The 24,090-nt window shown below is 38.8% G+C and overlaps 1 protein-coding gene across 1 annotated transcript; it reads left to right on the top strand.

The window, feature by feature from the left end:
• The first annotated feature begins 287 nt into the window (after positions 1-287).
• On the top strand, positions 288-11,486 carry LOC100656703 (olfactory receptor 10X1-like). Its single transcript, XM_010595019.3, has 2 exons — positions 288-1,493; positions 10,950-11,486. Exons 1-2 carry the CDS (start codon positions 579-581, stop codon positions 11,484-11,486), a joined length of 1,452 nt encoding a protein of 483 aa, XP_010593321.2. The 5' UTR covers positions 288-578.
• The last annotated feature ends 12,604 nt before the right edge of the window (positions 11,487-24,090 follow it).

The raw sequence follows: 24,090 nt of genomic DNA on the forward strand, positions 1-24,090 counted from the left end.
ATTTGAGAATCTAAATGTCTTTTCCAGGAAAGATAATCTCTTTGGGCTTCCCTAAGGATTATAAACTATTGTCCAAACTAGACTCCAAAATTAGTAGGAAATAAACTTTCAACTTTCACTCAGTAGATATTTCAGAACCATGTATTTTTTTGGATATTGCTGTTTCCCATCCTGACTCGGTCTATTATCCAATCAGTAGTTTTTTCAGGTTCAGAATCTGAACCAAATCTGACTCTCTGAGTGCACCTGAATCTCCTTCACCTAGATTTAATTTGCGGTGTTTTTCCCTTGTTACATTACCAGTCAACACAATCTTTTTAGAAATTGGCCATAGAATCCTTTCTGGCACTTAGTACATAATCGGTAATATGTTGCTGAGAAAATGAAGAAATTAATGAAGGAAAACACATCACCTACCTAAACATGGTGCTTTGCTAAATTAATTAAAAATCAATTGGTAATGAAATTCTCTAATGATTTGTCTTAATAACACCAAAATTTCTATTTGATGGTATCCAAGAGTAATGGAGAGTTGAAGGTTTATTTGTTGTTTCTTTCAGATTGAAGACATTCAAACTATGCAGATCAACCAGACAATAGTGAAAGAATTCACCCTCATTGGTTTTTCTCTTTACCCAGATGCACAGATATTATTATTTGTGGTCTTCTTTTGCCTTTACCTTCTCACCCTCATGGGTAATCTGACCATCATGAGCCTAACCTGGGTGGACAGAGCCCTCCACACCCCTATGTACATCTTCCTGAGTGCACTCTCCTTTTCTGAGACTTGCTACACATTGAGCATCATCCCCAAAATGCTGGCAGATTTATTGGCCAAGAACAGAAACATCTCGGTCATAGGTTGTGGCATACAGATGTATTTCTTCTTAGGACTTGGGGGCACTAACTGCATCATACTCACTGTAATGGGGTATGATCGCTTTCTGGCCATCTGCAACCCTCTCAGGTATCCACTGCTTATGACCCACATCCTATGTGGGGAACTTGTGGCCTCTGCTTGGGCTGGAGGCTTCTTTGTATCTCTGATAGAGACAGCATTGATATTCAGAGACTTTTTCTGCAGTCCCAACCTTGTCAAACACTTCTTCTGCCATATGCGTGCAGTGGTGAGATTGTCCTGCTTAGACAGCAACCTCACAGAATTTGTGGTAACATTGATCTCAGTATTGGGTTTGCTGGGTACTTTCCTATTCATTACCCTCACTTATGTCTTCATACTTTCCACTGTCCTAAGGATCCCTTCAGCTGAGGGCAAGCAGAAGGCATTTTCCACCTGTGTCTCCCACCTCACAGTGGTGATAATCCATTTTGGTTTTGCATCTATTGTTTACTTGAAGCCAGAAGGTTCATGGGGAGATGACACACTCATAGCTGTCCCTTACACTGTTATTACTCCTTTCCTCGGCCCCCTCATTTTCAGCCTCAGGAATAAGGACATGAAGAATGCTTTTAGAAAGGTGGTGGGAAAGATAGTAAGCTAGGATAAATGATCCTGTATTACTGCTGCTGCTGTAAGGCATTACTGAATGTCTACAGAGGCAGAGGGGCATTTACTTTTGACATCTAGAGAAACCTGTACCACTTGCTCTTTTCCAGAGGTTAAAATATGGGGAACATTTGACAAACTTTGGATCCTATACCATAACAAGTATTTTCTTAATTTGTTAAGAAAGTTGTAAAATCCATCTCCTTTCTACTATGAGAGGAGGCATGTCCCTGCCAACACACTAAGCCATGCCAATCTATCTCTGGCTATCTTGGACCAGTTAAGGTGTGTACAAAGGAAAAAAACACTGATTAAATCGTCTAAACACATAAAGGATGAGGAATCTGTCTAGGCAAGATTATGAGACTCTGGATTGCAATTCCCAGGAGATAAGTCATTTCTGAAAAGAAAGACACCATGTAGTAACCACCATGTATGTGTGGATTGAGATGAGTTTTTAAGTGTCTATGATGACTAAGCATTTTTAAAAACACACTGTTCATGACTGTGCCCTTCCAATGACTATCAGATACTAATTTTTGAGTATACAGGATATTTTGACACATAGAAATGAGTATACCGGACATAAGAGCCTATACTTCCCATGCCTAGAGAAATCCGTGAGTGAGGGCTGGAAATAAGCACCAGTTTCTGTAAAATGAAGATGCTTAAAAGCAAATGTTAAAGAATTATGTCATGGCTTTGAAATTTGACAAAGAACGGTACTGAGGGATCATTTGGGCAGTGGATGCAGAGATTAAGGCACCAAATCAGAAAAACACATTTTCAATTCTTTATATCATCAGGAAGAAAAGTAGAAGCACTCTGGAGGTTATATCATAGAAGAACAGTGAGTTATCTTAATGGGAATTCAGACGTACAAGCCTAGCAAAGCTCTTGAACCCTTTTCTTTGTTTCACTGTTAACCGAGAGTGTGAACTCTCATAAAGGACATAAATTTTGCACTGGGATTTTGGTGCGTATAAAACTCATATGAAAAGTGTTGGAATTTCTGAGCTCCATTATTTATAAAACTATCATGAAAATAAAAAAGATAATGTATGGAAATTATTATGCTCACCAGCTGGTTAAAGTTAACCCTTACCAGGATTCTATTTCCTTTCCTGAGACCTTTCTCGTGGTGCATGTGTAAGCAGAATTTCTTCCTTCTTCAATGTGTGGTCACTGCTTCATTGTCAAGAGTGTTTCTTCTGCTTTGTTCCCACTCCTGAGAACTGCTTTTTCAATCTACCAAAAAAAAAAAAAAAATCAAACCCAGTGCCATGGTGTTGATTCCAACTCACAGCTACCCTATAAGACAGAGTTGAACTGCCCCATAGAGTTTCCAAGGAACACCGGGTGGATTCAAACTGCTGACCCTTTGGTTAGCAGCTGTAGCACTTAACCACTACACCACCAGGGTTTCTTATTCAATGTAGGGTAGCTATTATTTTAAAAGGGAAAACTTTTGTCCTCGAGTCAATTTTGACCCATGGCTACCCCATGTGATATACAGTAGAACTGAGCTCCATAGTGTTTTTGTGGCTGCAATTGTTACATAAGTAGATCACCAGGCCTTTCTTTCACGGTACCACTTGGTTGGTTTGAATAACCAACCTTCTGGAGTATAAAACTTTTGCACCACCCAGGCATTATAAACCAAACCCATTGCTGTCGAGTCGATTTCAACTCATTGACCCTGTAGGACAGAGGACAACTGCCCCATAAAGTTTCCCAGGAGGACCCATTGGATTTGAACTGTGGACCTTTCAGTTATCAACTGTAGCTTTTAACCGCTATGCCACTGGGGTATCCAAACCAGGTACTATAAGATGTAGGAAATAAAGACTAACAGTTTACTTGTAGATAATACCATGGTAAGTCATTTCAAATGAATAATATTATTGTGAATGCTATAATATCCAAGAGTCATGATATCGATTATCAGATAATGTTGTTGGATACATGGCTCATAAACAAATCAATTTTATTCCTATGAACAATTACAATTTATTTTTTAAAAAATATGTATAAAATTTTTCCAAAAATATCAAAGTGGTAGAAGTAAATTAAATAAAAGATTTCAAAGTCCCTACAAAGAAAGCATAAAATGTTATTAAAATAATTAAAAAAATAACTATGTAAAGGTTGAGATATGCCATTTTATGGATTAGAAGGTTGAATATTGTAGAGATATCTATTCTTCTCAAATTAATATGAGGTTCAAAATTCCATTGAAAATCTAAATCTTTTTTTTTTGGAGGTGCAGGGTACAATTGTAAAACCAGTTGCCATCAAATCCATCCAACTCATGGTGACCCAGTTTGTGTCAGAACAGAACTGTGCTCCGTAAAGTTTTCAGTGGCTGATTTTTCAGAAGTACATCACCAGGTCTTTCTTTCAAAGCATCACTAGGTGGACTCCAACTGCCAACCTTCTGGTTAGCATTAAATATTCGTACCACCCAGGGACTCCCTGGAAAAGTGTAGGGTGATTTTAAATTTTATATGGGCTCACAAATAACACACTCTTGAGGAAGAACAAGATAGGAAGATTTGTTCTACCAGGTAACAAGACTCATTATCTAGCTAGTGTGGTGTTGACACAAGTGATATATAGATAAATGGGAGTAGAATAGGCAGCCTCCAAAGACCCATGTACATATAGGAACTTGTTTTATGACAAATACAGCTTTACAGAGCAGTGAGAAAATGACAGACCTTTCATTAATTAGTGATAGGAAAACATTTATATGAGAAAAATGAAACTTGACCCCTACCTGACACCATAATTTTTTTTTTTTTTTACCAAGAATTTCAAGGACCCAAATTTTGGCATTGCTTATTTATTTTTCCTATTTTATTCCTTTTATTCTTTTTTTTTTTTGTATTTGACTTATTTATTTATTTATTTTAATTAATTTTTATTAAGCTTCAAGTGAACATTTACCATTCCAATCAGTCTGTCACATGTAAGTTTACATACATCTTACTCCCTTCTCCCACTTGCTCTCCCCCTGTTGAGTCAGCCCTTTCAGTCTCTCGTTTCGTGCCAATTTTGCCATTTTCCCTCTTTCTCTCTCTTCCCATCCCCCCTCCAGTCAAGAGTTGCCAACACACTCTCCAGTGTCCACCTGATTTAATTAGCTCACTCTTCATCAGCATCTCTCTCCCCGCCGCTGACCAGTCCTTTTCATGCCTGATGAGTTGTCTTCGGGGATGGTTCCTGCCCTGTGCCATCAGAAGGTCTGGGGAGCATTGTCTCCGGGATTCCTCTAGTCGCAGTCATACCATTAAGTATGGTCTTTTTATGAGAATTTGGGGTCTGTATCCCATTGGTCTCCTGCTCCCTCAGGAGTTGTCTGTTGTGCTCCCTGACAGGGCAGACATCGATTGTGACCGGGCACCAACCAGTTCTTCTGGTCTCAGGATAATGTAGGTCTCTGGTTCGTGTGGCCCTTTCTGTCTCTTGGGTTCTTAGTTGTCGTGTGACCTTGGTGTTCTTCCTTTTCCTTTGCTCCAGGTGGGTTGAGACCAATTGATATATCTTAGATGGCCGCTTGTTGGCATTTAGGACACCAGACGCCACATTTCAAAGTGGGATGCAGAATGTTTTCATAATAGAATTGTTTTGCCCATTGACTTAGAAGTCCCCTTAAACCGTGTTCCCCAGACCCCAGCCCCTGCTCTGCTGACCTTTGAAGCTTTCATTTTATCCCGGAAACCTCTTTGCTTTTAGTCCAGTCCAATTAGACTGACCTTCCTTGTATTGAGTGTTGTCTTTCCCTTCACCCAAAGCAGTTCTTATCTACTGATTGATCAATAAAAAACCGTCTCCCTCCCTCCCTCCCTCCCCCCCTCGTAACCACAAAAGTATGTGTTCTTCTCCATTTTTTCTATTTCTCAAGATCTTATAATAGAGGTCTTATACAATATTTGTCCTTTTGCCTCTGACTCATTTCGCTCAGCATAATGCCTTCCAGATTCCTCCATGTTATGAAATGTTTCAGAGATTCGTCACTGTTCTTTATCGATGCGTAGTATTCCATTGTGTGAATATACCACAATTTATTTACCCATTCATCCGTTGACGGACACCTTGGTTGCTTCCAGCTTTTTGCTATTGTAAACAGAGCTGCAATAAACATGGGTGTGCATATATCTGTTTGTATGAAGGCTCTTGTATCTCTAGGGTATATTCTGAGGAGTGGGATTTCTGGGTTGTATGGTAGTTCTATTTCTAACTGTTTAAGATAACGCCAGATGGATTTCCAAAGTGGTTGTACCATTTTACATTCCCGCCAGCAGTGTATGAGAGTTCCAATCTCTCCGCAGCCTCTCCAACATTTATTATTCTGTGTTTTTTGGATTAATGCCAGTCTAGTTGGTGTGAGATGGAATCTCATCGTAGTTTTAATTTACATTTCTCTAATGGCTAATGATCAGGAGCATTTTCTTATGTATCTGTTGGCTGCCTGAATATCTTCTTTAGTGAAATGTGTGTTCATATCCTTTGCCCACTTCTTGATTGGGTTGTTTGTCTTTTTGTGGTTGAGTTTTGACAGAATCATGTAGATTTTAGAGATCAGGCGCTGGTCTGAGATGTCATAGCTGAAAATTCTTTCCCAGTCTGTAGGTGGTCTTTTTACTCTTTTGGTGAAGTCTTTAGATGAGCATAGGTGTTTGATTTTTAGGAGCTCCCAGTTATCTGATTTCTCTTCATCGTTTTTTGTAATGTTTTGTATTCTGTTTATGCCCTGTATTAGGGCTCCTAGAGTTGTCCCTATTTTTTCTTCCATGATCTTTATCGTTTTAGTCTTTATGTTTAGGTCTTTGATCCACTTGGAGTTAGTTTTTGTGCATGGTGTGAGGTATGGGTCCTGTTTCATTCTTTTGCAAATGGATATCCAGTTATGCCAGCACCATTTGTTAAAAAGACTATCATTTCCCCAATTAACTGACACTGGTCCTTTGTCAAATATCAGCTGCTCATACATAGATGGATTTATATCTGGGTTCTCAATTCTGTTCCATTGGTCTATGTGCCTGTTGTTGTACCAGTACCAGGCTGTTTTGACTACTGTAGCTGTATAATAGGTTCTGAAATCAGGTAGAGTGAGGCCTCCCACTTTCTTCTTCTTTTTCAGTAATGCTTTACTTATCCGGGGGTTCTTTCGCTTCCATATGAAATTAGTGATTTGTTTCTCTATCCCCTTAAAATATGACATTGGTATTTGGATTGGAAGTGCGTTATATGTATAGATGGCTTTTGGTAAAATAGACATTTTTACTATGTTAAGTCTTCCTATCCATGAGCAGGGTATGTTTTTCCACTTAAGTATGTCCTTTTTAATTTCTTGTAGCAGAATTTTATAGTTTTCTTTGTATAGGTCTTTTACATCCTTGGTAAGATTTATTCCTAAGTATTTTATCTTCTTGGGGGCTACTGTGAATGGTATTGATTTGGTTATTTCCTCTCCGATGTTCTTTTTGTTGATGTAGAGGAATCCAAGTGATTTTTGTATGTTTATTTTATAACCAGAGACTCTTCCAAACTCTTCTATTAGTTTCAGTAGTTTTCTGGAGGATTCCTTAGGGTTTTCCATGTATACGATCATGTCACCTGCAAATAGTGATAGCTTTACTTCCTCCGTGCCAATCCGGATACCCTTTATTTCTTTGTCTAGCCTAATTGCCCTGGCTAGGACTTCAAGTACGATGTTGAATAAGAGCGGTGATAAAGGGCATCCTTGTCTGGTTCCCGTTCTCAAGGGAAATGCTTTCAGGTTCTCTCCATTTAGAGTGATATTGGCTGTTGGCTTTGCATAGATGCCCTTTATTATGTTGAGGAATTTTCCTTCAATTCCTATTTTGGTAAGAGTTTTTATCATAAATGGGTGTTGGACTTTGTCAAATGCCTTTTCTGCATCTATTGATAAGATCATGTGGTTTTTATCTTTTGTTTTATTTATGTGATGGATTACATTAATGGTTTTTCTGATATTAAACCAGCCTTGCATACCTGGTATAATTCCCACTTGATCAGGGTGAATTATTTTTTTGATGTGTTGTTGGATTCTATTGGCTAGAATTTTGTTGAGGATTTTTGCATCTATGTTCATGAGGGATATAGGTCTATAATTTTCTTTTTTTGTAATGTCTTTACCTGGTTTTGGTATCAGGAAGATGGTAGCTTCATAGAATGAGTTGGGTAGTATTCCGTCTTTTTCTATGCTTTGAAATACCTTCAGTAGTAGTGGTGTTAAGTCTTCTCTGAAGGTTTGGTAGAACTCTGCAGTGAAGCCGTCTGGGCCAGGACTTTTTTTTGTTGGAAGTTTTTTGATTACCGTTTCAATCTCTTTTTTTTGTTACGGGTCTATTTAGTTGTTGTACTTCTGAATGTGTTAGTTTTGGTAGGTAGTATTTTTCCAAGAATTTATCCATTTCTTCTAGGTTTTCAAATTTGTTAGAGTACAATTTTTCGTAGTAATCTGAAATGATTCTTTTAATTTCATTTGGCTCTGTTGTGATGTGGTCCTTCTCGTTTCTTATTTGGGTTATTTGTTTCCTTTCCTGTTTTTCTTTAGTCAGTCTAGCCAATCGTTTATCAATTTTGTTAATTTTTTCAAAGAACCAGCTTTTGGCTTTGTTAATTCTTTCAATTGTTTTTCTGTTCTCTAATTCATTTAGTTCAGCTCTAATTTTGATGATTTGTTTTCTTCTGGTGCCTGATGGGTTCTTTTGTTGCTCACTTTCTATTTGTTCAAGTTGTCGGGACAGTTCTCTGATTTTGGCTCTTTCTTCTTTTTGTATGTGTGCATTTATTGATATAAATTGGCCTCTGAGCACTGCTTTTGCTGTGTCCCAGAGGTTTTGATAGGAAGTATTTTCATTCTCGTTGCTTTCTAAGAATTTCCTTATTCCTTCCTTGATGTCTTCTATAACCCAGTCTTTTTTCAGGAGGGTATTGTTCAGTTTCCAAGTATTTGATTTCTTTTCCCTACTTTTTCTGCTATTGATTTCTAGCTTCATTGCCTTGTGGTCTGAGAAGATGCTTTGTAATATTTTGATGTTTTGGATTCTACAAAGATTTGTTTTATGACCTAATATGTGGTCTATTCTAGAGAATGTTCCATGTGCACTAGAAAAAAAAGTATATTTTGCAGCAGTTGGGTGGAGAGTTCTGTATAAGTCAATGAGGTCAAGTTGGTTGATTGTTGTAAGTAGATCTTCCGTGTCTCTATTGAGCTTCTTACTGGATGTCCTGTCCTTCTCTGAAAGTGGGGTGTTGAAGTCTCCTACTACATATGTGGAGGTGTCTATCTCACTTTTCAATTCTGTTAAAATTTGATTTATGTATCTTGCAGCCCTGTCATTGGGTGCATAAATATTTAATATGGTTATGTCTTCCTGATCAATTGTCCCTTTTATCATTATATAGTGTCCTTCTTTATCCTTTGTGGAGAATTTAAGTCTAAAGTCTGTTTTGTCAGAAATTAATATTGCTACTCCTCTTCTTTTTTGCTTATTGTTTGCTTGATATATTTTTTTCCATCCTTTGAGTTTTAATTTGTTTGTGTCTCTAAGTCTAAGGTGTGTCTCTTGTAGGCAGCATATAGATGGATCGTGTTTCTTTATCCAGTCCGTGACTCTCTGTCTCTTTATTGGTGCATTTAGTCCATTTACATTCAGCGTAATTATAGATAAATAAGTTTTTAGTGCTGTCATTTTGATGCCTTTTCATGTGAGTTGTTGGCCATTTCATTTTTCCACATACTTTTTTGTGCTGAGATGTTTTTCTTAGTAGATTGTGAGATCCTCATTTTCATGATGTTTAACTTTATGTTAGTTGAGTCGTTACATTTTTCTTGGCTTTTTTCTTGAGTCATGGAATTGATATTCCTTTTTGTGGTTACCTTATTATTTACCCCTATTTTTCTAAGTAAAAATCTAACTTGTTTCATTCTATATCGCCTTGTATCACTCTCCATCTGGCAGTTCAATGCCTCCTATATTTAGTCCCTCTTTTTGATTATTGTGATCATTTATCTTTTGGTTTCCATGATTCCCTGTTATGTGTATTATTTTGTTTATTTATTTATTTTTTAGAATTAATCTTAATTTGTTTGTTTTTGTGCTTTCCCTATTTGAGTTGTGTTGATATCAGGACGTTCTGTTTTGTGATCTTGTATTGTGCTGGTACCTGATATTGTTGATCATCAGACCGAACAATCTCCTTTAGCGTTTCTTGCGGTCTTGGTTTAGTTTTTGCAAATTCTCTAAACTTGTGTTTATCTGTAAATATCTTAATTTCGCCTTCATATTTCAGAGAGAGTTTTGCTGGATATATGATCCTTGGCTGGCAGTTTTTCTCCTTCAGTGTTCTGTATACGTCGTCCCATTCCCTTCTTGCCTGCATGGTTTCTGCTGAGTAGTCTGAACTTATTCTTATTGATTCTCCCTTGAAGGAAACCTTTCTTTTCTCCCTGGCTGCTTGTAAAATTTTCTGTTTGTCTTTGTTTTTGGCAAGTTTGATGATAATATGTCTTGGTGTTTTTCTTTTTGGATCAATCTTAAATGGGGTTCAATGAGCATCTTGGATAGATATCCTTTCGTCTTTCATGATGTCAGGGAAGTTTTGTGTCAGGAGTTCTTCAACTATTTTCTCTGTGTTTTCTGTCCCCTCTCCCTGTTCTGGGACTCCAATCACTCGCAAGTTATCCTTCTTGATAGAGTCCCACATGATTCTTAGGGTTTCTTCATTTTTTTAAATTCTTTTATCTGATTTTTTTTTCAGCTATGTTGGTGTTGATTCCCTGGTCCTCCAGAAGTCCCGGTCTGCATTCTAATTGCTCGAGTCTGCTCCTCTGACTTCCTATTGCATTGTCTAATTCTGTAATTTTATTGTTAATCTTTTGGATTTCTACATGCTGTCTCTCTATGTATTCTTGCAACTTATTAATTTTTCCACTATGTTCTTGAATAATCTTTTTGAGTTCTTCAACAGTTTTATCAGTGTGTTCCTTGGCTTTTTCTGCAGTTAGCCTAATTTCATTTGTGATGTCGTTAAGCATTCTGTAAATTAGTTTTTTATATTCTGTATCTGATAATTCCAGGATTGTATCTTCATTTGGGAAAGATTTTGATTCTTTTGTTTGGGGGGTTGGAGAAGCTGTTATGGTCTGTTTCTTTATGTGGTTTGATATGTTCTGCCGTCTCTGAGCCATCACTGGGAAACTAGATTTTCCATGTAATCAGGTAAAAAAAATGCAGTCAGATCCCTATCTGAATTCTCCCTCTGGCTCAGGGTATTCGGATGTTAATGGAGCCGCCTGGGGAGGGTGGGGGAGGGATCAGAGAGCTAGGAGTGTAGCACCTCAGAATGTAGAGCTGATCCCCACATTCACGCTCCTCCCGCGTCCACCAAAATCCCGGCGGGACAGCTCCCTGGCTGGGATGCTGCTCTCCCCGCTCCAAGAGCCGTCACTTCCTCTCGGGGACTTCTCCCTCCGGTGTACCGCTCCGTTTGCGCGAACTTGGTGGGCATCACCCTCACGAACAGCTGGGCCCGCCCCTGGGTTCTATTCAGGGGAACGCGCTCACGCCCCGCCCGCGCTCGCCAAAATCCCAGCGGGAAGGCTCCCCGGCTGGGACCCTGCTCTCCCTGCTCCGAGACCAGTCACTTCCTCCCAGGGACTTCTCCCTCCGGTGCGCCGCTCTGCTTGAGTGAACTGGGTGGGCGTCACCTGCACGAACGGCTGGGCCCGCCCCTGGGTTCTATTCAGGGGAACGCGCTCACGCCCCGCCCGCGCTCGCCAAAATCCCAGCGGGACACCTCCCCGGCTGGGACCCTGCTCTCCCCGCTCCGAGACCAGTCACTTCCTCCCGGGGACTTCTCCCTCCGGTGCGCCGCACCGCTCTCGCGAACTGTGTGGGCGTCACCCGCACGAACGGCTGGGCCCGTCCTGGGGTCGCTTTAGGGAAATATAGCTGATCCCCACGCTCGCTCCACGCCCGCTTCCCGCCAAACTCCCGGCGGGACGGCTCCCCGGTTGGGACGCTGCTTTCCCCACTCCAAGATCAGTCACTGCCTCCCGGGTGCTTCTCCCACCGGCTGCGCCGCTACGCCGCCCGCGCCTACCGGCTAGGCTCTCTCCCGGCATGAGTTCGGGGGGTAGGGCTGGGCCCCTTGTCTGTGCCTTCTGTCCCCCTGGTCTCTGCCCCAAATCGGGCTCCGAAGGTTACCTGCCTGGTACGCTGGCTCCGGATTCTGAAAACGATCGCTGTCTGCCCGTATTTGTTCGTTCTCCATCTCTAAGTCTGTGTTTGTTGTTCAGCGTTCGTAGATTGTTATGTATGTGATCGATTCACTTGTTTTTCTGAGTCTTTGTTGCAAGAGGGATCTGCGGTAGCGTCCACCTAGTCCGCCATCTTGGCCCCGCCTCCTTCGCTTTTTATTCTTAACTTTATTATTTTCTTTCTTCTTCTTAGTTTTTGGTAAGTTTGATTTTTTACTCCTATATCATTAATTCTTTCTCTCAGATTGTCTTTAAATATTCCATCTTTTCTAATAAATATTCCATCTTTTCTAATATAAGAATTAAAACTACCAATTTTCCCTTAAACAATTCTTTCACTGCCATCCACAAACTTGAACAGATTTTGTTTGTATTATCATTCAGCTGGAAACATTTTCTTTAAACACAAATTATGTAGAAGAAAAATATGAAATATCTTGTCTTTATTCACCTGCCCAACTCTTACACCAGTAATAGCAACCAGAGTCTAATATGCTCTGACTGGCCTAGCTAAGACCAGGTGACCCTCCTAGATGGAGGCATAGGTTGAAAGGATAGGGCATTTAACCAGAAGTAGAGAGAGTAAAGATGTTGAGCAAAAAGTGGAAAAGAAAGTGGTAATGATGGCTTAAAATTATCTAGTGATTCTATCCATAGATTAAAAATTATGAAACATGGACAAAATCATTAAAAATCACTATTGAAAGGCACTGGAACATGACCAAAGACAGAAACTTGAGAAACTGGTAGTCTTAAATATTGTTATTTTATCCCATTAGGTGACATTGTGACTTTGAAGTTTTTTTTCCAGCACTCCCCACCTTCCACCTCAATGGGCAGATAATAGAGTTTAGATCAGCGGCAAAATTGGATATTTAAGAGAAGAAATTTTGCAAACAAAGAGTTATAGAAGAGACGAAATTCCAAATCTGAGCATTATCTCTGCCCATAGCAATGACTGATTACAGAGCCACAATGGAAAAAAAAAAAAAAAAAAAAAAAAGATACAAAACAAAGAGGAATATATTCTTGAAAGACAAAAATGCTCCATAAGCTTTGTGAGTTTTCTGTGTCTTTCACTGAGTTTATTTCCCTACTGCAACACATACGTGAATACTGAATGTGACACCTTATTGGCTTGAGTTGTCAGAGAGTAGAACTCAGGAGCAGCAAAGCAACTGGAAATTTATGGAAATATAGGAAGGAAGATCCCAAATATCTGAAACTAGGCAACATATGGAAACCAAACAATCTGAGCAGAGACACCAGCTACTGCAAACTGCACATGAGGAAGATTTTGTACTTTTATCCCAGGAAAGCTAACTCCCCACTAAGAAATAAAAGGAAAATCTATAATAGATTTCAGAGTCACTGCAATGCCTTATCTAAAATGTTCAATTTTTAATCAAGATTTTTAACACTTACAAAAAATTAAGAAAGCTTGATTCATACACATTGAAAAAAAAAAAAAAAGGAATATAGATTGACTCCAAATGAACCTAAATTCAGATTTAGTAGATGAAGTATTCGCATCAGTTATTGATAACGTATTCAAAAAACAAAAAAAGTATGGTATTAAAGAATGAATGGATTAGAAATATTAGCAGATAAATGGAAAATATAAGAAGAACCAATTATAAAGGTAGTAATTTAATTAGCTGAAAAGAAAATTTTATAAAATGGGCTCAACTGCAGTTTGGAGATGGTAGAAGAAGGAATCAGGGAATCTGAGGATAAATCAATAGAAATTATCCAATCTGAAGAACATAGGGGAAAAAATGGAGAGAATATAAACAAATTCTTGGAGACCTTTTGGAAAACAGCAAGTGGTCCAACAGATTGTATTTGGAACCTGAAAAAGAAAGGAAAAGAGAAGTAAAAAATGTGAAGAAATAATATCTGAAAACTTCACAAATTTGGTGGAAAAATAGACTTACAAGTTCAAGATGTTCAATGAAATACAAGAGAAACATAAAATAAAAGCATACCCACACACATTATAGTAAAACTGCTGAAAGCTGAAAATAGAAAATATTGAAAGAGTAAGGGAAAGTTACTGAGTACATAGAGTGGAATATTGATATAATTAATAGCAACATTCTCTTCAGAACCTTTGGAGGACAGAGACATTGAAAATAACATACTGAAACATGAAAGAAAAAACTCTCTCAATTAGAAATGTTATATGAAGCAAAACTACATTTCACAAATAAAGTAAAAATTAAGGCATTTGAAGATAAACAAAAATTGACATCATCGTTAGCTGCCTTGCATTATAAAACGTAAGAGACATACACATCTACTTTTTCTGTACGTTTCTTTCTGGAAGAGTATTTGATTTTTTAAAAAATGAATTTGGGAAATGTTCAGCCATTATTTCTTCAAATATTTTCTGTTCCTTTCTCTCCTTCGTTTCTGGTACTCCAACTATGTGTATGTTGCTATTCTTCAAGGTGTTCTACATTTCTCTGAACTTAGTTCTCTGCCTATTCTTTGAATTGCATAAATTATACCCATCTATCTTCAACGTCACTAATTCTTTCTTCTGTCGGTTCAAACCTACTGTCGAGTTCCTCCAATTCATTTTCATTCCTGTTATTGTACTTTTCAATTACAAAATGTTCAGAGTTCAAAGCAGCCATCAGAAATACATTCAAAGAACTAAAGGAAACCATGATAAAGAAGTAAAAGAAGGTAGGATAACATTAAGACATCAAACAGAGACTATCAGTGAAGAGACAAATTATTTAAAAGAACGAAATATGTCCAGATTTTATTCCATACACATAAATTATTCAATGTGGAGCACAGACCATGATGTAAAAACTAAAATTATAAAGCAACTAAAAGAAATCAAGAATAATACCTTCATTACCTTGGGATACGCAAAGATAAAACTTCACCAAAATTAAAAATTTCTGTTCACCAAAGAGAATGAGATAATAAAATGCTACAACCACTCTATACCAAAAACCAAAAAACCAAACCCGTTGCAGTCGATTCTGATTCATAGCAACCCTATAGGACACAATAGAACTGCCCTATAGGGTTACCAAGTAGCGACCTTTTGTTTAGCAGCTGTATTCTTAATCACTGCACCACCAGAACTCCATAACCACTCTGTAAGAAATAGCAATTTCTCTAAAGCTAAACATGCACCTAAAATGTAAATTCCACATAAAGACATGCAAAACTATGTTTTACCTGTTTACTTCACAGGAATGAAAAACTAAAAACATTCCAAATGACCAAGGGCAGGTAAATGGATAAACAAGTTGTAGAATATTTAAAAAAAAAAAAAATCTAGCAATAAACAGAAATGAACTACTGATATAAGCAACAACATAAATTTCAAAAAATTCTGTTGAGCATAAAATGGCATAAGCAACAGAGTTCATACTGTATGGTTCCATTATGGTTTAGAGAACAAGAAAAAATTATGTTATAGAAATCAAGTAATTGACTGATTCTGGGGTTTTCATTGAAATGGTATGATCAGAAGCACTGGGTACTGGGTTTTAAATAAGTTGTAGATATTGATTTCAAGTTGGTTACCTATGTACAAGCTTTTGTCAAAACTCCAACTGTACACTCAAGGTTTATGCATTCTGTTGTATGTAAAATATACCTCAATTTTTTAAATTGATTTCATAATATAAATCATAGATAATAAAGCTTGACAATATCTTCTTCAGCAATGGCTTTACATGGAACAAAGAATGAGGAAATATTTGAAATTTACAGAAAATATAAACTATAAAATTACCTGGGTTTATTACACTTAATTTTTGTAATTAAATGAGAGGTTGATGTTTTGAATGAGTCATGATTCACATCTCTCTTTTTTATGACTACCACAAACATAATTGTTTTTTTTCCATTTAATTGTATTTGTATAAATTAAACAAAAATTAAATATGATGCTTTCTAAACTGCCAATGTACTTTAGACAAATTATATTATATCCTCAACTGTGTTTCACATACAAACTGGCATTTTTCTGATCCTAAAAGTTTTCAGTGAAGTGATTGTGAAAGTTAGATCATTTATATCCAATCTTTAAACAATTAGTGGTGGCAGATATTAAGCATAAAATATTAGTTAATCTGAAAATCAGGTTTTCCTGTTAAGAGTTAAGACAATGGAATTTTGAAAACACATACCATCCACCAGCATCTAGGGACGTTTTTTGTCTCTGCAAAACACTTTTTTCTGGCTTCCATGCTTTCTGACAAGAAATTTGCTGTCATTAAAATGGTTTCTTCCCTACAGGTAAGATAACATTTCTCTAACTATTTTAAAAATTTTTTTCTTTGTCTTCAGTTTTCAGAAGCTTGTATCTTAACGTGAATTTCTTTGGGTTCATCCTTTTTTAGTATTCACTCATCAAAGAACTAGAAGGACTTAGCAAAGAAATAGAATGTGGGAAGACAAAACACATGGAAATGTTTTTGGTTCTTGGTGTGACATTTGGGGTATTATGTTATTAGTCTCTGGATCTTATTTAAACCTCATTTTAATTGGCTTCTACTAACACCTGCAGCATGGGTGTCATGGATTGAATTATGTCCCCCCACCCCAATATGTGTATCAACTTGGTTAGGCCATGATTCCCAGTACTGTGTGGTTGTCTTCCATTTTGTGATTGTAATTTTATGGTAAGAGGATTAGGGTGGAATTGTAACAACACCCTTAATCAGGTCACCTCCCTGATCCAATGCAAAGGGAATTTCCCTGGGATGTGGCCTGCACCACCTTTTATCTCTCAAGAAATAAAAGCAAAAGGAAGCAAGCAGAGAGTTGGGGACCTCATACCACCAAGAAAGCAGCACCAGGAGCAGAGCTCGTCCTTCAGACCCGGGATCCCTGCATCTGAGAAGCTCCTCTACCAGGAGAAGACTGGGGACAAGAACCTTCCTACAGAGCCGACAGAGAGAGAAAGCCTTTCCCTGGAGCTGACCCTGTACTTTTCCATTGTCTCTTTTCACAGATCTAGTGGATTTGACTCCTGTGTATTTCATCTGGCCAGGTTCACCTGTATATATATGAAAAAAATAGCCACCATTTATTTTGTTGAAAAATGGTATTTATAGTGAAGAAATCATTGTTGTTGTTAGGTGCTGTTGAGTGGATTTCAACTCATAGTGATCCTATGCACAACACAATGAAACACTGCACCATTCTCAAAATCATCATTATTCTTAAGCCCATTGTTGCCATCACTGCATCAATTCTTCTCAGTGAGAGTCTTCCTCTTTTTCGTGGACCCTCTGCTTTTTCAATCGTGATGTCCTTCTCCAGGGATTGATCTCTCCTAATAACATATCAAAAGTATGTGAGACATAGTCTGTCCATCCTTCTTCTAAGGAGCACCCTAGTTGTACTTCTTTCAAGACAAATTTGCTCGTTCTCTTGGCAGTCCATGGTATATTCAGTGTTCTTCTCCAAAACCGCAATTCAAAGGCATCAATTTTTGTTCAAACCCTCCAGCTTTCACATGCATAAGACACAACTGAAAACACCATGGCATGGGTCAGGCACACCTTAGTCTTCAAGGTGACATCTTTGATTTTCAACACTTTAAAGAAGTCTTTTGCAGCAGATTTGCCTAATGCAATGCCTCTTCTGATTTCTTGACTGCTGCTTCCATGAGTGCTGATTGTGGATCCAAGTAAAATGAAATCTGTGACAATTTCAGTCTTTTCTCCATTTGTCATGGATTATTACTCCATTTGTAAGGATGTTTGTTTTCTTTATGTTGAAGCGTAAGGCAGTGGTCCTTGATTTTCATCAGTAAGTGCTTCAGGTCCTCTTCACTTTCGGCAAGCAAGGTTGTGTCATCTGCATAAACCAGGTTGTTAATGAGTCTTCCTCCAATCCCAATGCCCCCTTCTTCTTCATATAGTCCAGGTTCTTGGATTATTTGCTCAGCATACTGATTGACTAGGTATGGTGAAAGGACACAACCTGGACACACACCTTTCCTGACTTAAAGCCACACAGTATCCCCTTGCTCTGTTCAAATAACTGCCTCTCAATTTACGTACAGTTTGCTCATGAGCACAATTAAGTGTTCTGGAATCTCCCATCCTTCGCAATGTTATCCATAGTTTGTTATGATCCACACGGTCGAATCCCTTTGCACCGTCAATAAAACACAAGTAAACATCTTTCTGGTATTCTCTGCTTTCAGCCAGGATCCATCTGACATCAGCAATGATATTCCTGGTTCCACGTGCTCTTCTGAATTTGGCTTAAAATTTTGGCATATATCTGTTGATATAATGCTGCAGCCACTTTTGAATGACCTTAGGCAAAGTTTTACTTTTACTTAGTATTAATGACATTGTTCAATAATTTCCACATTCAGTTGGATCAACTTTCTAGGGAAGGGGCATAAATAGGGATCTCCTCCAGTCAGTTGCCCAGGTAGCTGTCTTCCAAATTTCTTGAGCACGTCCAGTGTTGCATCCATTTGTTGAAACATCTCAATTGGTATTCTGTCAATCCCAGGATCTTTGTTTTTTGCCAAAGCCTTCAGTGCAGCTTGGATTTCTTTGCTCAGTCTCATTGGTTCCTGATCATATGCTACCTCCTAAAATGTTTGAAAATCAACCAATTCTTTTTGATATAGTGACTCTGTGCATTCATTCCATCTTCTTTTGCTACTTCCTCCATCATTTAATATTTTCCCTGTAGAATCCTTCAACATTGCAACTCAAGAGTTCAATTTTTTTCAGTTCTTTCAGCTTGAGAATGCTGAGCATGTTCTTCGCTTTTTGTTTTCTATCTCCAGTCCTTTGCACATATCATTATAATATTGACTTTGTCTTCTCAAGCCACATGTTGAAATCTTCAGTTCAGCTCTTTGACTTTATCATTTTTTCCTTTCACTTTAGCTACTGGATGTTCAAGAGCAAGTGTCACAGTTTCTTCTGACATTCATTTTGCTCTTTTCTTTCTTTCCCATCTCTTTAATGATCTCTTGCTTTCTTCATGTGTGATGTCATTGATGTCATTCCACAACTTGTCTGGTCTTTGGTAATTAGCACTTAACGCATCAAATCTATTCTTGAGATAGTCTCTAAATTCAGGTAGGATATGCCCAAGGTCATGCTTTGGCTCTGGTCGACTTGATCTAATTTTCTTCACTTTCAACTTAAACTTGCATATGAGCAATTGATGATATGTTCTGCAATCGGCCCCTGGCTTTGTTCCGACTGATGATATTGAGAAGTCATTGGTCTTGCAAAATCCTCTCAAGAAATCTTAGTTGTCAAATCAACTACATCTGTGGAAACAGATCATGGAAAAGGTCAATATCATCAGTCAGGGGCTGACTGAGAACAGAACATCAATTGCTCATATGCAAGTTCAAGTTGAAAAAAATAGAAAAAGTCCACGGGAGTCAAAGTATGAACTTGAATATATCCCACCTGAATTTAGAGACTGGCTTAAAAATAGATTTGACTCATTGAATACTAATAACCTAAGACCAGACCAGATAAGTTGTGGAATGACATCAAGGACATCATACATGAAGAAGGCAACAGATCATTAATAAGACAGGAGAGAAAGAAAGGACCAAAATAGATGTCAGAAGATACTTTGAAAGTTGTTCTTGAATGTCGAGTAGCTAAATTGAAAGGAAGAAATGATGATGTAATAGAACTGAACAGAAAATTTCAAAGGGTGCCTGGAGAACACAAAGTTAAGTATCATAATGAAATATGCAAAGACCTGAGGTAGAAAACCAAAAGTGAAGAACATGATCAGTACTTCTCAAGCTGAAAAAACTGAAAAAAATTCAAGCCTCAAGTTGCAATATTGAAAAATTCTACAGGGATAATATTAAAGGACGCAGGAAGCATCAAAAGAAGGTGGAAGGAATACACAGCATTGCTATAGCAAAAAGAATTGGTCGATGTTCAACCATTTTAGCAGGTAGCATATGATCAAGAACTGATGGTACTAAAGGAAAAGATCCAAGTTGCACTGAAGACACAGGTGAAAAACAAGACTCCAGGAATTAACATAATGCCAATTGAGATGTTTCAACAAATGGATGCAGCACTGGAGGGGATCACTCATCTAAGCCAAGAAATTTGTAGGATGGCTACCTAGCCAACTAACTGGAAGAGATCCATATTTGTGCCCATTCCAAAGAAAGATGATCCAACAGAATGCAGGAATTATTGAACAATATCATTACTATATCAAACCAGTAAAATTTTTCTGAATATCATTCAAAAGCAGTTGCAGCAGGACAATAAAAGGGAACTGCCAGAAATTCAAGCCAGATTCAGAAGAGGATGTGGAACCAGGGATATCATTGCTGATGTCAGATGGTCCTGGCTGAAAGCAGAGAATATCAGAAAGATGTTTACTTGTGTTTTATTGAAGATGCAAAGGCATTCGACTGCACGGATCATAACAAACTCTGAATAACATTGCAGAGAATGAGAATTACAGAACACTTGACTGTGCTCATGACATAGATCAAGTGGCAGCTGATCAAACAGAACAATGGGATAGTGAATGGTTTAAAGTCTGGAAAGGTGTGTGTCAGGGTTGTATCCTTTCACCAACCTATTCAATCTGTATGCTGAGCAAATAATCCAAGAAGCTGGACTATATGAAGAAGAATGCAGCATCAGGATTGGAGGAAGACTCATCAATGACCTGTGTTATGCAGATGACACAACCTTGCTTGCTGAAAATGAAGAGGGCTTGAAGCACTCACTGAAGAAAATCAGAGACCACAGCCTTCGGTATGGATTACTCCTCATCAAAAAGAAAACAAAAATTCTCACAACTGGACCAATAAGCAACATCATGATAAATGGAGAAAAGACTAAGTTGTCAAGGATTTCATTTTACTTGGATCCACAATCAGCACTCGTGGAAGCAGCAATCAAGAAATCAGAAGAGGCATTGGTTTAGGCAAATCTGCTGCAAAACACCTCTTTAAAGTGTTGGAAAGCAAAGATGTCACCTTGAAGAATAAGGCGTGCCAGATCCAAACCAGGTTGATTTCAAATGCCTCTTATGCATGTGAAAGGTGGACAATGAATAATGGAAACCAAAGAGGAATTGATGCCTAATAATTGTGGCGTTGGTGAATAATACTTAATATACCATGGATTGCCAAAAGAGTGAATGAATCTGTCTTGGAATTGCAACCAGAATGCTCCTTAGAAGCAAGAATGACGACACTACGTCTCACATACTTTGGACGTGTTTTCAGGGGAAATCAGTCCCTAGAGAAGGACATGAAGCTCATTAAAGTAGAGAGTCAGTGAAAAAGAAGACCCTCAAGGGGACAGATTGACACGGTGACCAAAACAATGGGCTCAAGCATAACAAGGAATGTGACGATGGCGCAGGACTGGGGAGTGTTTCCTTCTGTTGTACATAGGGTGGTTATGAGTCAGAACCACCTTGACAGCACCTAACAACAGAAAATTTATATATACTCTTTGGTAAAATGTCTCTTCATATCTTTGTCCATATTCTAATAAGGCCACAAGTTTTTGTTATTTTTTTGTTGTTTTACTGTTGAGTTTTGAGAGCTCTTCATATAGTCTAGATTGTAGAACTTTGTTGGATATGCAATTTTCAGATATAATCTAGTCTGTAGCTTGTCTTGTTATCCTTTTAATACTGTCTTTTACAAAGCAAAACATTTAAATTTTAGTGAAATTCAATTTATCAATTTTGCCTTTTATGCCTCATGTTTTTAGTATCAGTCTAAAAACCCTTTGTCTAACATTAATTCCTGCCTTTCTATATTTAGAACATTTAAATTTAAAATAATTATTCCTATAAACCAAACCAAACCAAACCTGTTGCAGTCAAGTTGATCCCAGATCATAGCTATGCCATAGGACAGAGTAGAACTGCCCTTTAGTGTTTCCAGAGCGTGGCCGGTGGCTTCAAACTAACAACCTTTTGATTATTAGCCATAGCTCTTAACCACTGTGCCACCAGGGCTCCAAATTATTGCTATGCTAGGGCTTAAGTCTGCCATTTTATTTATTTTTTGCTTTTTCCTTTGTTCCCCATTCCTGTAATTCTCTCTTCTTGCTGCCCTGAGACTTATTTGAACATATTTTTAGGATCACTTTCTATTTTTTTTTATTGTTTTTAATCATATCATTTTGTATAGTTGTCTTAGTAGTTGCCATACATATTACAATATACATGTGTAACTTGCCAGAACCTACTGATATAAACAATGTATCACTCAATGAGGCATTGAAGATTTCCAAGCATTTAGCTCCTTTTACTATTCCCATTTTGAAATATGATGGTCACAGGGGCAGAGCAACATGGCAAAGTGAGTTGAAGCTCCCATCTACTCCCCCAGCAACTAACACACCGAACAATAACTGAAAGCAAGAGCAGACTGAGATCTCAGAACTCCAAACAGCAGTTGAGGAACTGCAGAATTGGGATGAGTTCTGAAATAGGGGACAAAAAGAACCAGTAAGCATAGAAACTGAGAGATTCTATCCACTGACATCAGGAGTGTGAGCTCATCAGGAATACGAGCTCATTGCACTCATCCTGGGACAGGACTGAGTAACGCCCCAAGCAAAGAACGCAGAAAGTGAGCTTATGCGAGGAAGCAGGAGCATGACTTTTTTAAGGTGGTACAAATCGTCACTGGAAGTTTGCAGACCTCACAAGTGGGAGGTAAAAGGAAGACATTAATGCTGCATGAGACTACTCAAGTATTGTTTAACCTTGCTGAGGCCAGATCAAAATGGCATTAGGACCCTAGGACAGAAAGAGCTACAAGGGCAACAAGAGGAGAGTTAGAGTCCAGGATGACAGGCAAGCAGGAGGCAGCCCCCAGAGGGAAACCATGAGTAGTTAGTGTGACAGTGCAGGGATGCCAGGGAGGGAAAGGTTAAAAAAGAAAAACACCTCACAACCAGCACAGTAAAGCTGATCCCCACTGCACACAACAGCAGAGGCCTCCTACAAAACCACCCCCTCCTGTGCATGGGTATTGAATTTCAAAGATCAAGCCTGCGAATATTTTGAATTTTCCCACAATAAACGGAATAAAAAATTTAAAGAAAAGGAAGGAGGGGCCAAGATGGTGGAGTAGCCAGACACTTCTGTTGATCCCTCTTACAACAAAGACCAGAAAAAACAAGTGAAACAATTATATTTATGCTAATGTAGGAGCTCTGAACATCAAAGGCAAAGTTAGAAAAAGGGATGACTGGCAGGGGGAGGGAGAGACAGTTCAGAAGCAGAGAGGAGTTGCTGGACCTGAATCACTGTGATCCCTCAGGCACCATTCCTGGGAGTGACTGCAGCGGGCTGGTGGTAGCATTTGGCTGCAGTTTCCTCAGGGAGAAACAGCCAGTCACCCAGCCTACTCATAGCTCCAGAATCAGAGAAGAATGGCTCTCTTGGCAAAAGCTAAGTACTTGTGTATATTTTACCATCCCCCCTGGCCCCAAGCCAGCTTCAGTAGCTGTTGATTTCCCTGGTCCTGAGGTAGGGTCTGCTGATCATCCTGAGCCATTCTCCTGGCCTTGGAGATGGAATAAATTCACAACTGGGGGAAAAGATAATTTGCCAACTCCACTAACCTGGGGAGCTCAAGACAGAAGCAGCTTCTGTTCAGGCATAAATGGCCTGTGGACCTTGAATACATTTTCCCACTGCATGGACCTGTGTGGGCCTATTTCAGGACAATAGGCCCTTGTTGTCAGACTGCAAGTGTTTCAGCTGTGCAGTGGAAAGGTGCGTGTTTGATTTTTGACACTGTTTTGCCTATTAAACAGGGTCCTCATCTACCCACATCAGGGACATAAGGACTGGTGGCTCCACTCAGGTCACCCAGCCACCCATGACAGGGGTCCAAGGATAACTGGTATCCCCCAGGCATTACAACCAAAAGCATTGGGTGCCTGTAGTCCATCTGCAGAACCCAACCACCTGTGCAGTCTAGGGAACAGGGATGCACTGTCCTCACAGGCACTGGGGGTATGGTTTTCAGCCCTCTGTCTTGTTCAGAACATGACTCCCTGCTGCAACCAGATACCTGTACCTACACCAAAAACCCCACCCCTCTAAGACTGTAGGACAGAGCCTGTGCCACACAGTTGATGACCAGCTACCTGGACACCTGAGCTGAATCCGTACAAGAAAAGTAAACAGACGCCTAGGCTGCTATACTTGATAACAGCTCTAGCTATCTGGTGATGGGACATCAGAGCTTCAAAGGTGAAAATAATCAAGCTAGCTCACTTGGACATATCAA

This window comes from Loxodonta africana, chromosome 3 (assembly GCF_030014295.1).
Source record: "Loxodonta africana isolate mLoxAfr1 chromosome 3, mLoxAfr1.hap2, whole genome shotgun sequence".
NCBI classification, from domain to species: domain Eukaryota; kingdom Metazoa; phylum Chordata; class Mammalia; order Proboscidea; family Elephantidae; genus Loxodonta; species Loxodonta africana.

Bases quoted from the DNA above. Each gene is read 5' to 3' on its own strand.
- LOC100656703 (XM_010595019.3), top strand. From the start codon at position 579: ATGCAGATCAACCAGACAATAGTGAAAGAATTCACCCTCATTGGTTTT. The intron at 1,494-10,949 runs GTAAGCTAGGAT...CCGGCGGGACAG, and splicing joins GAAAGGTGGTGGGAAAGATA to CTCCCTGGCTGGGATGCTGC.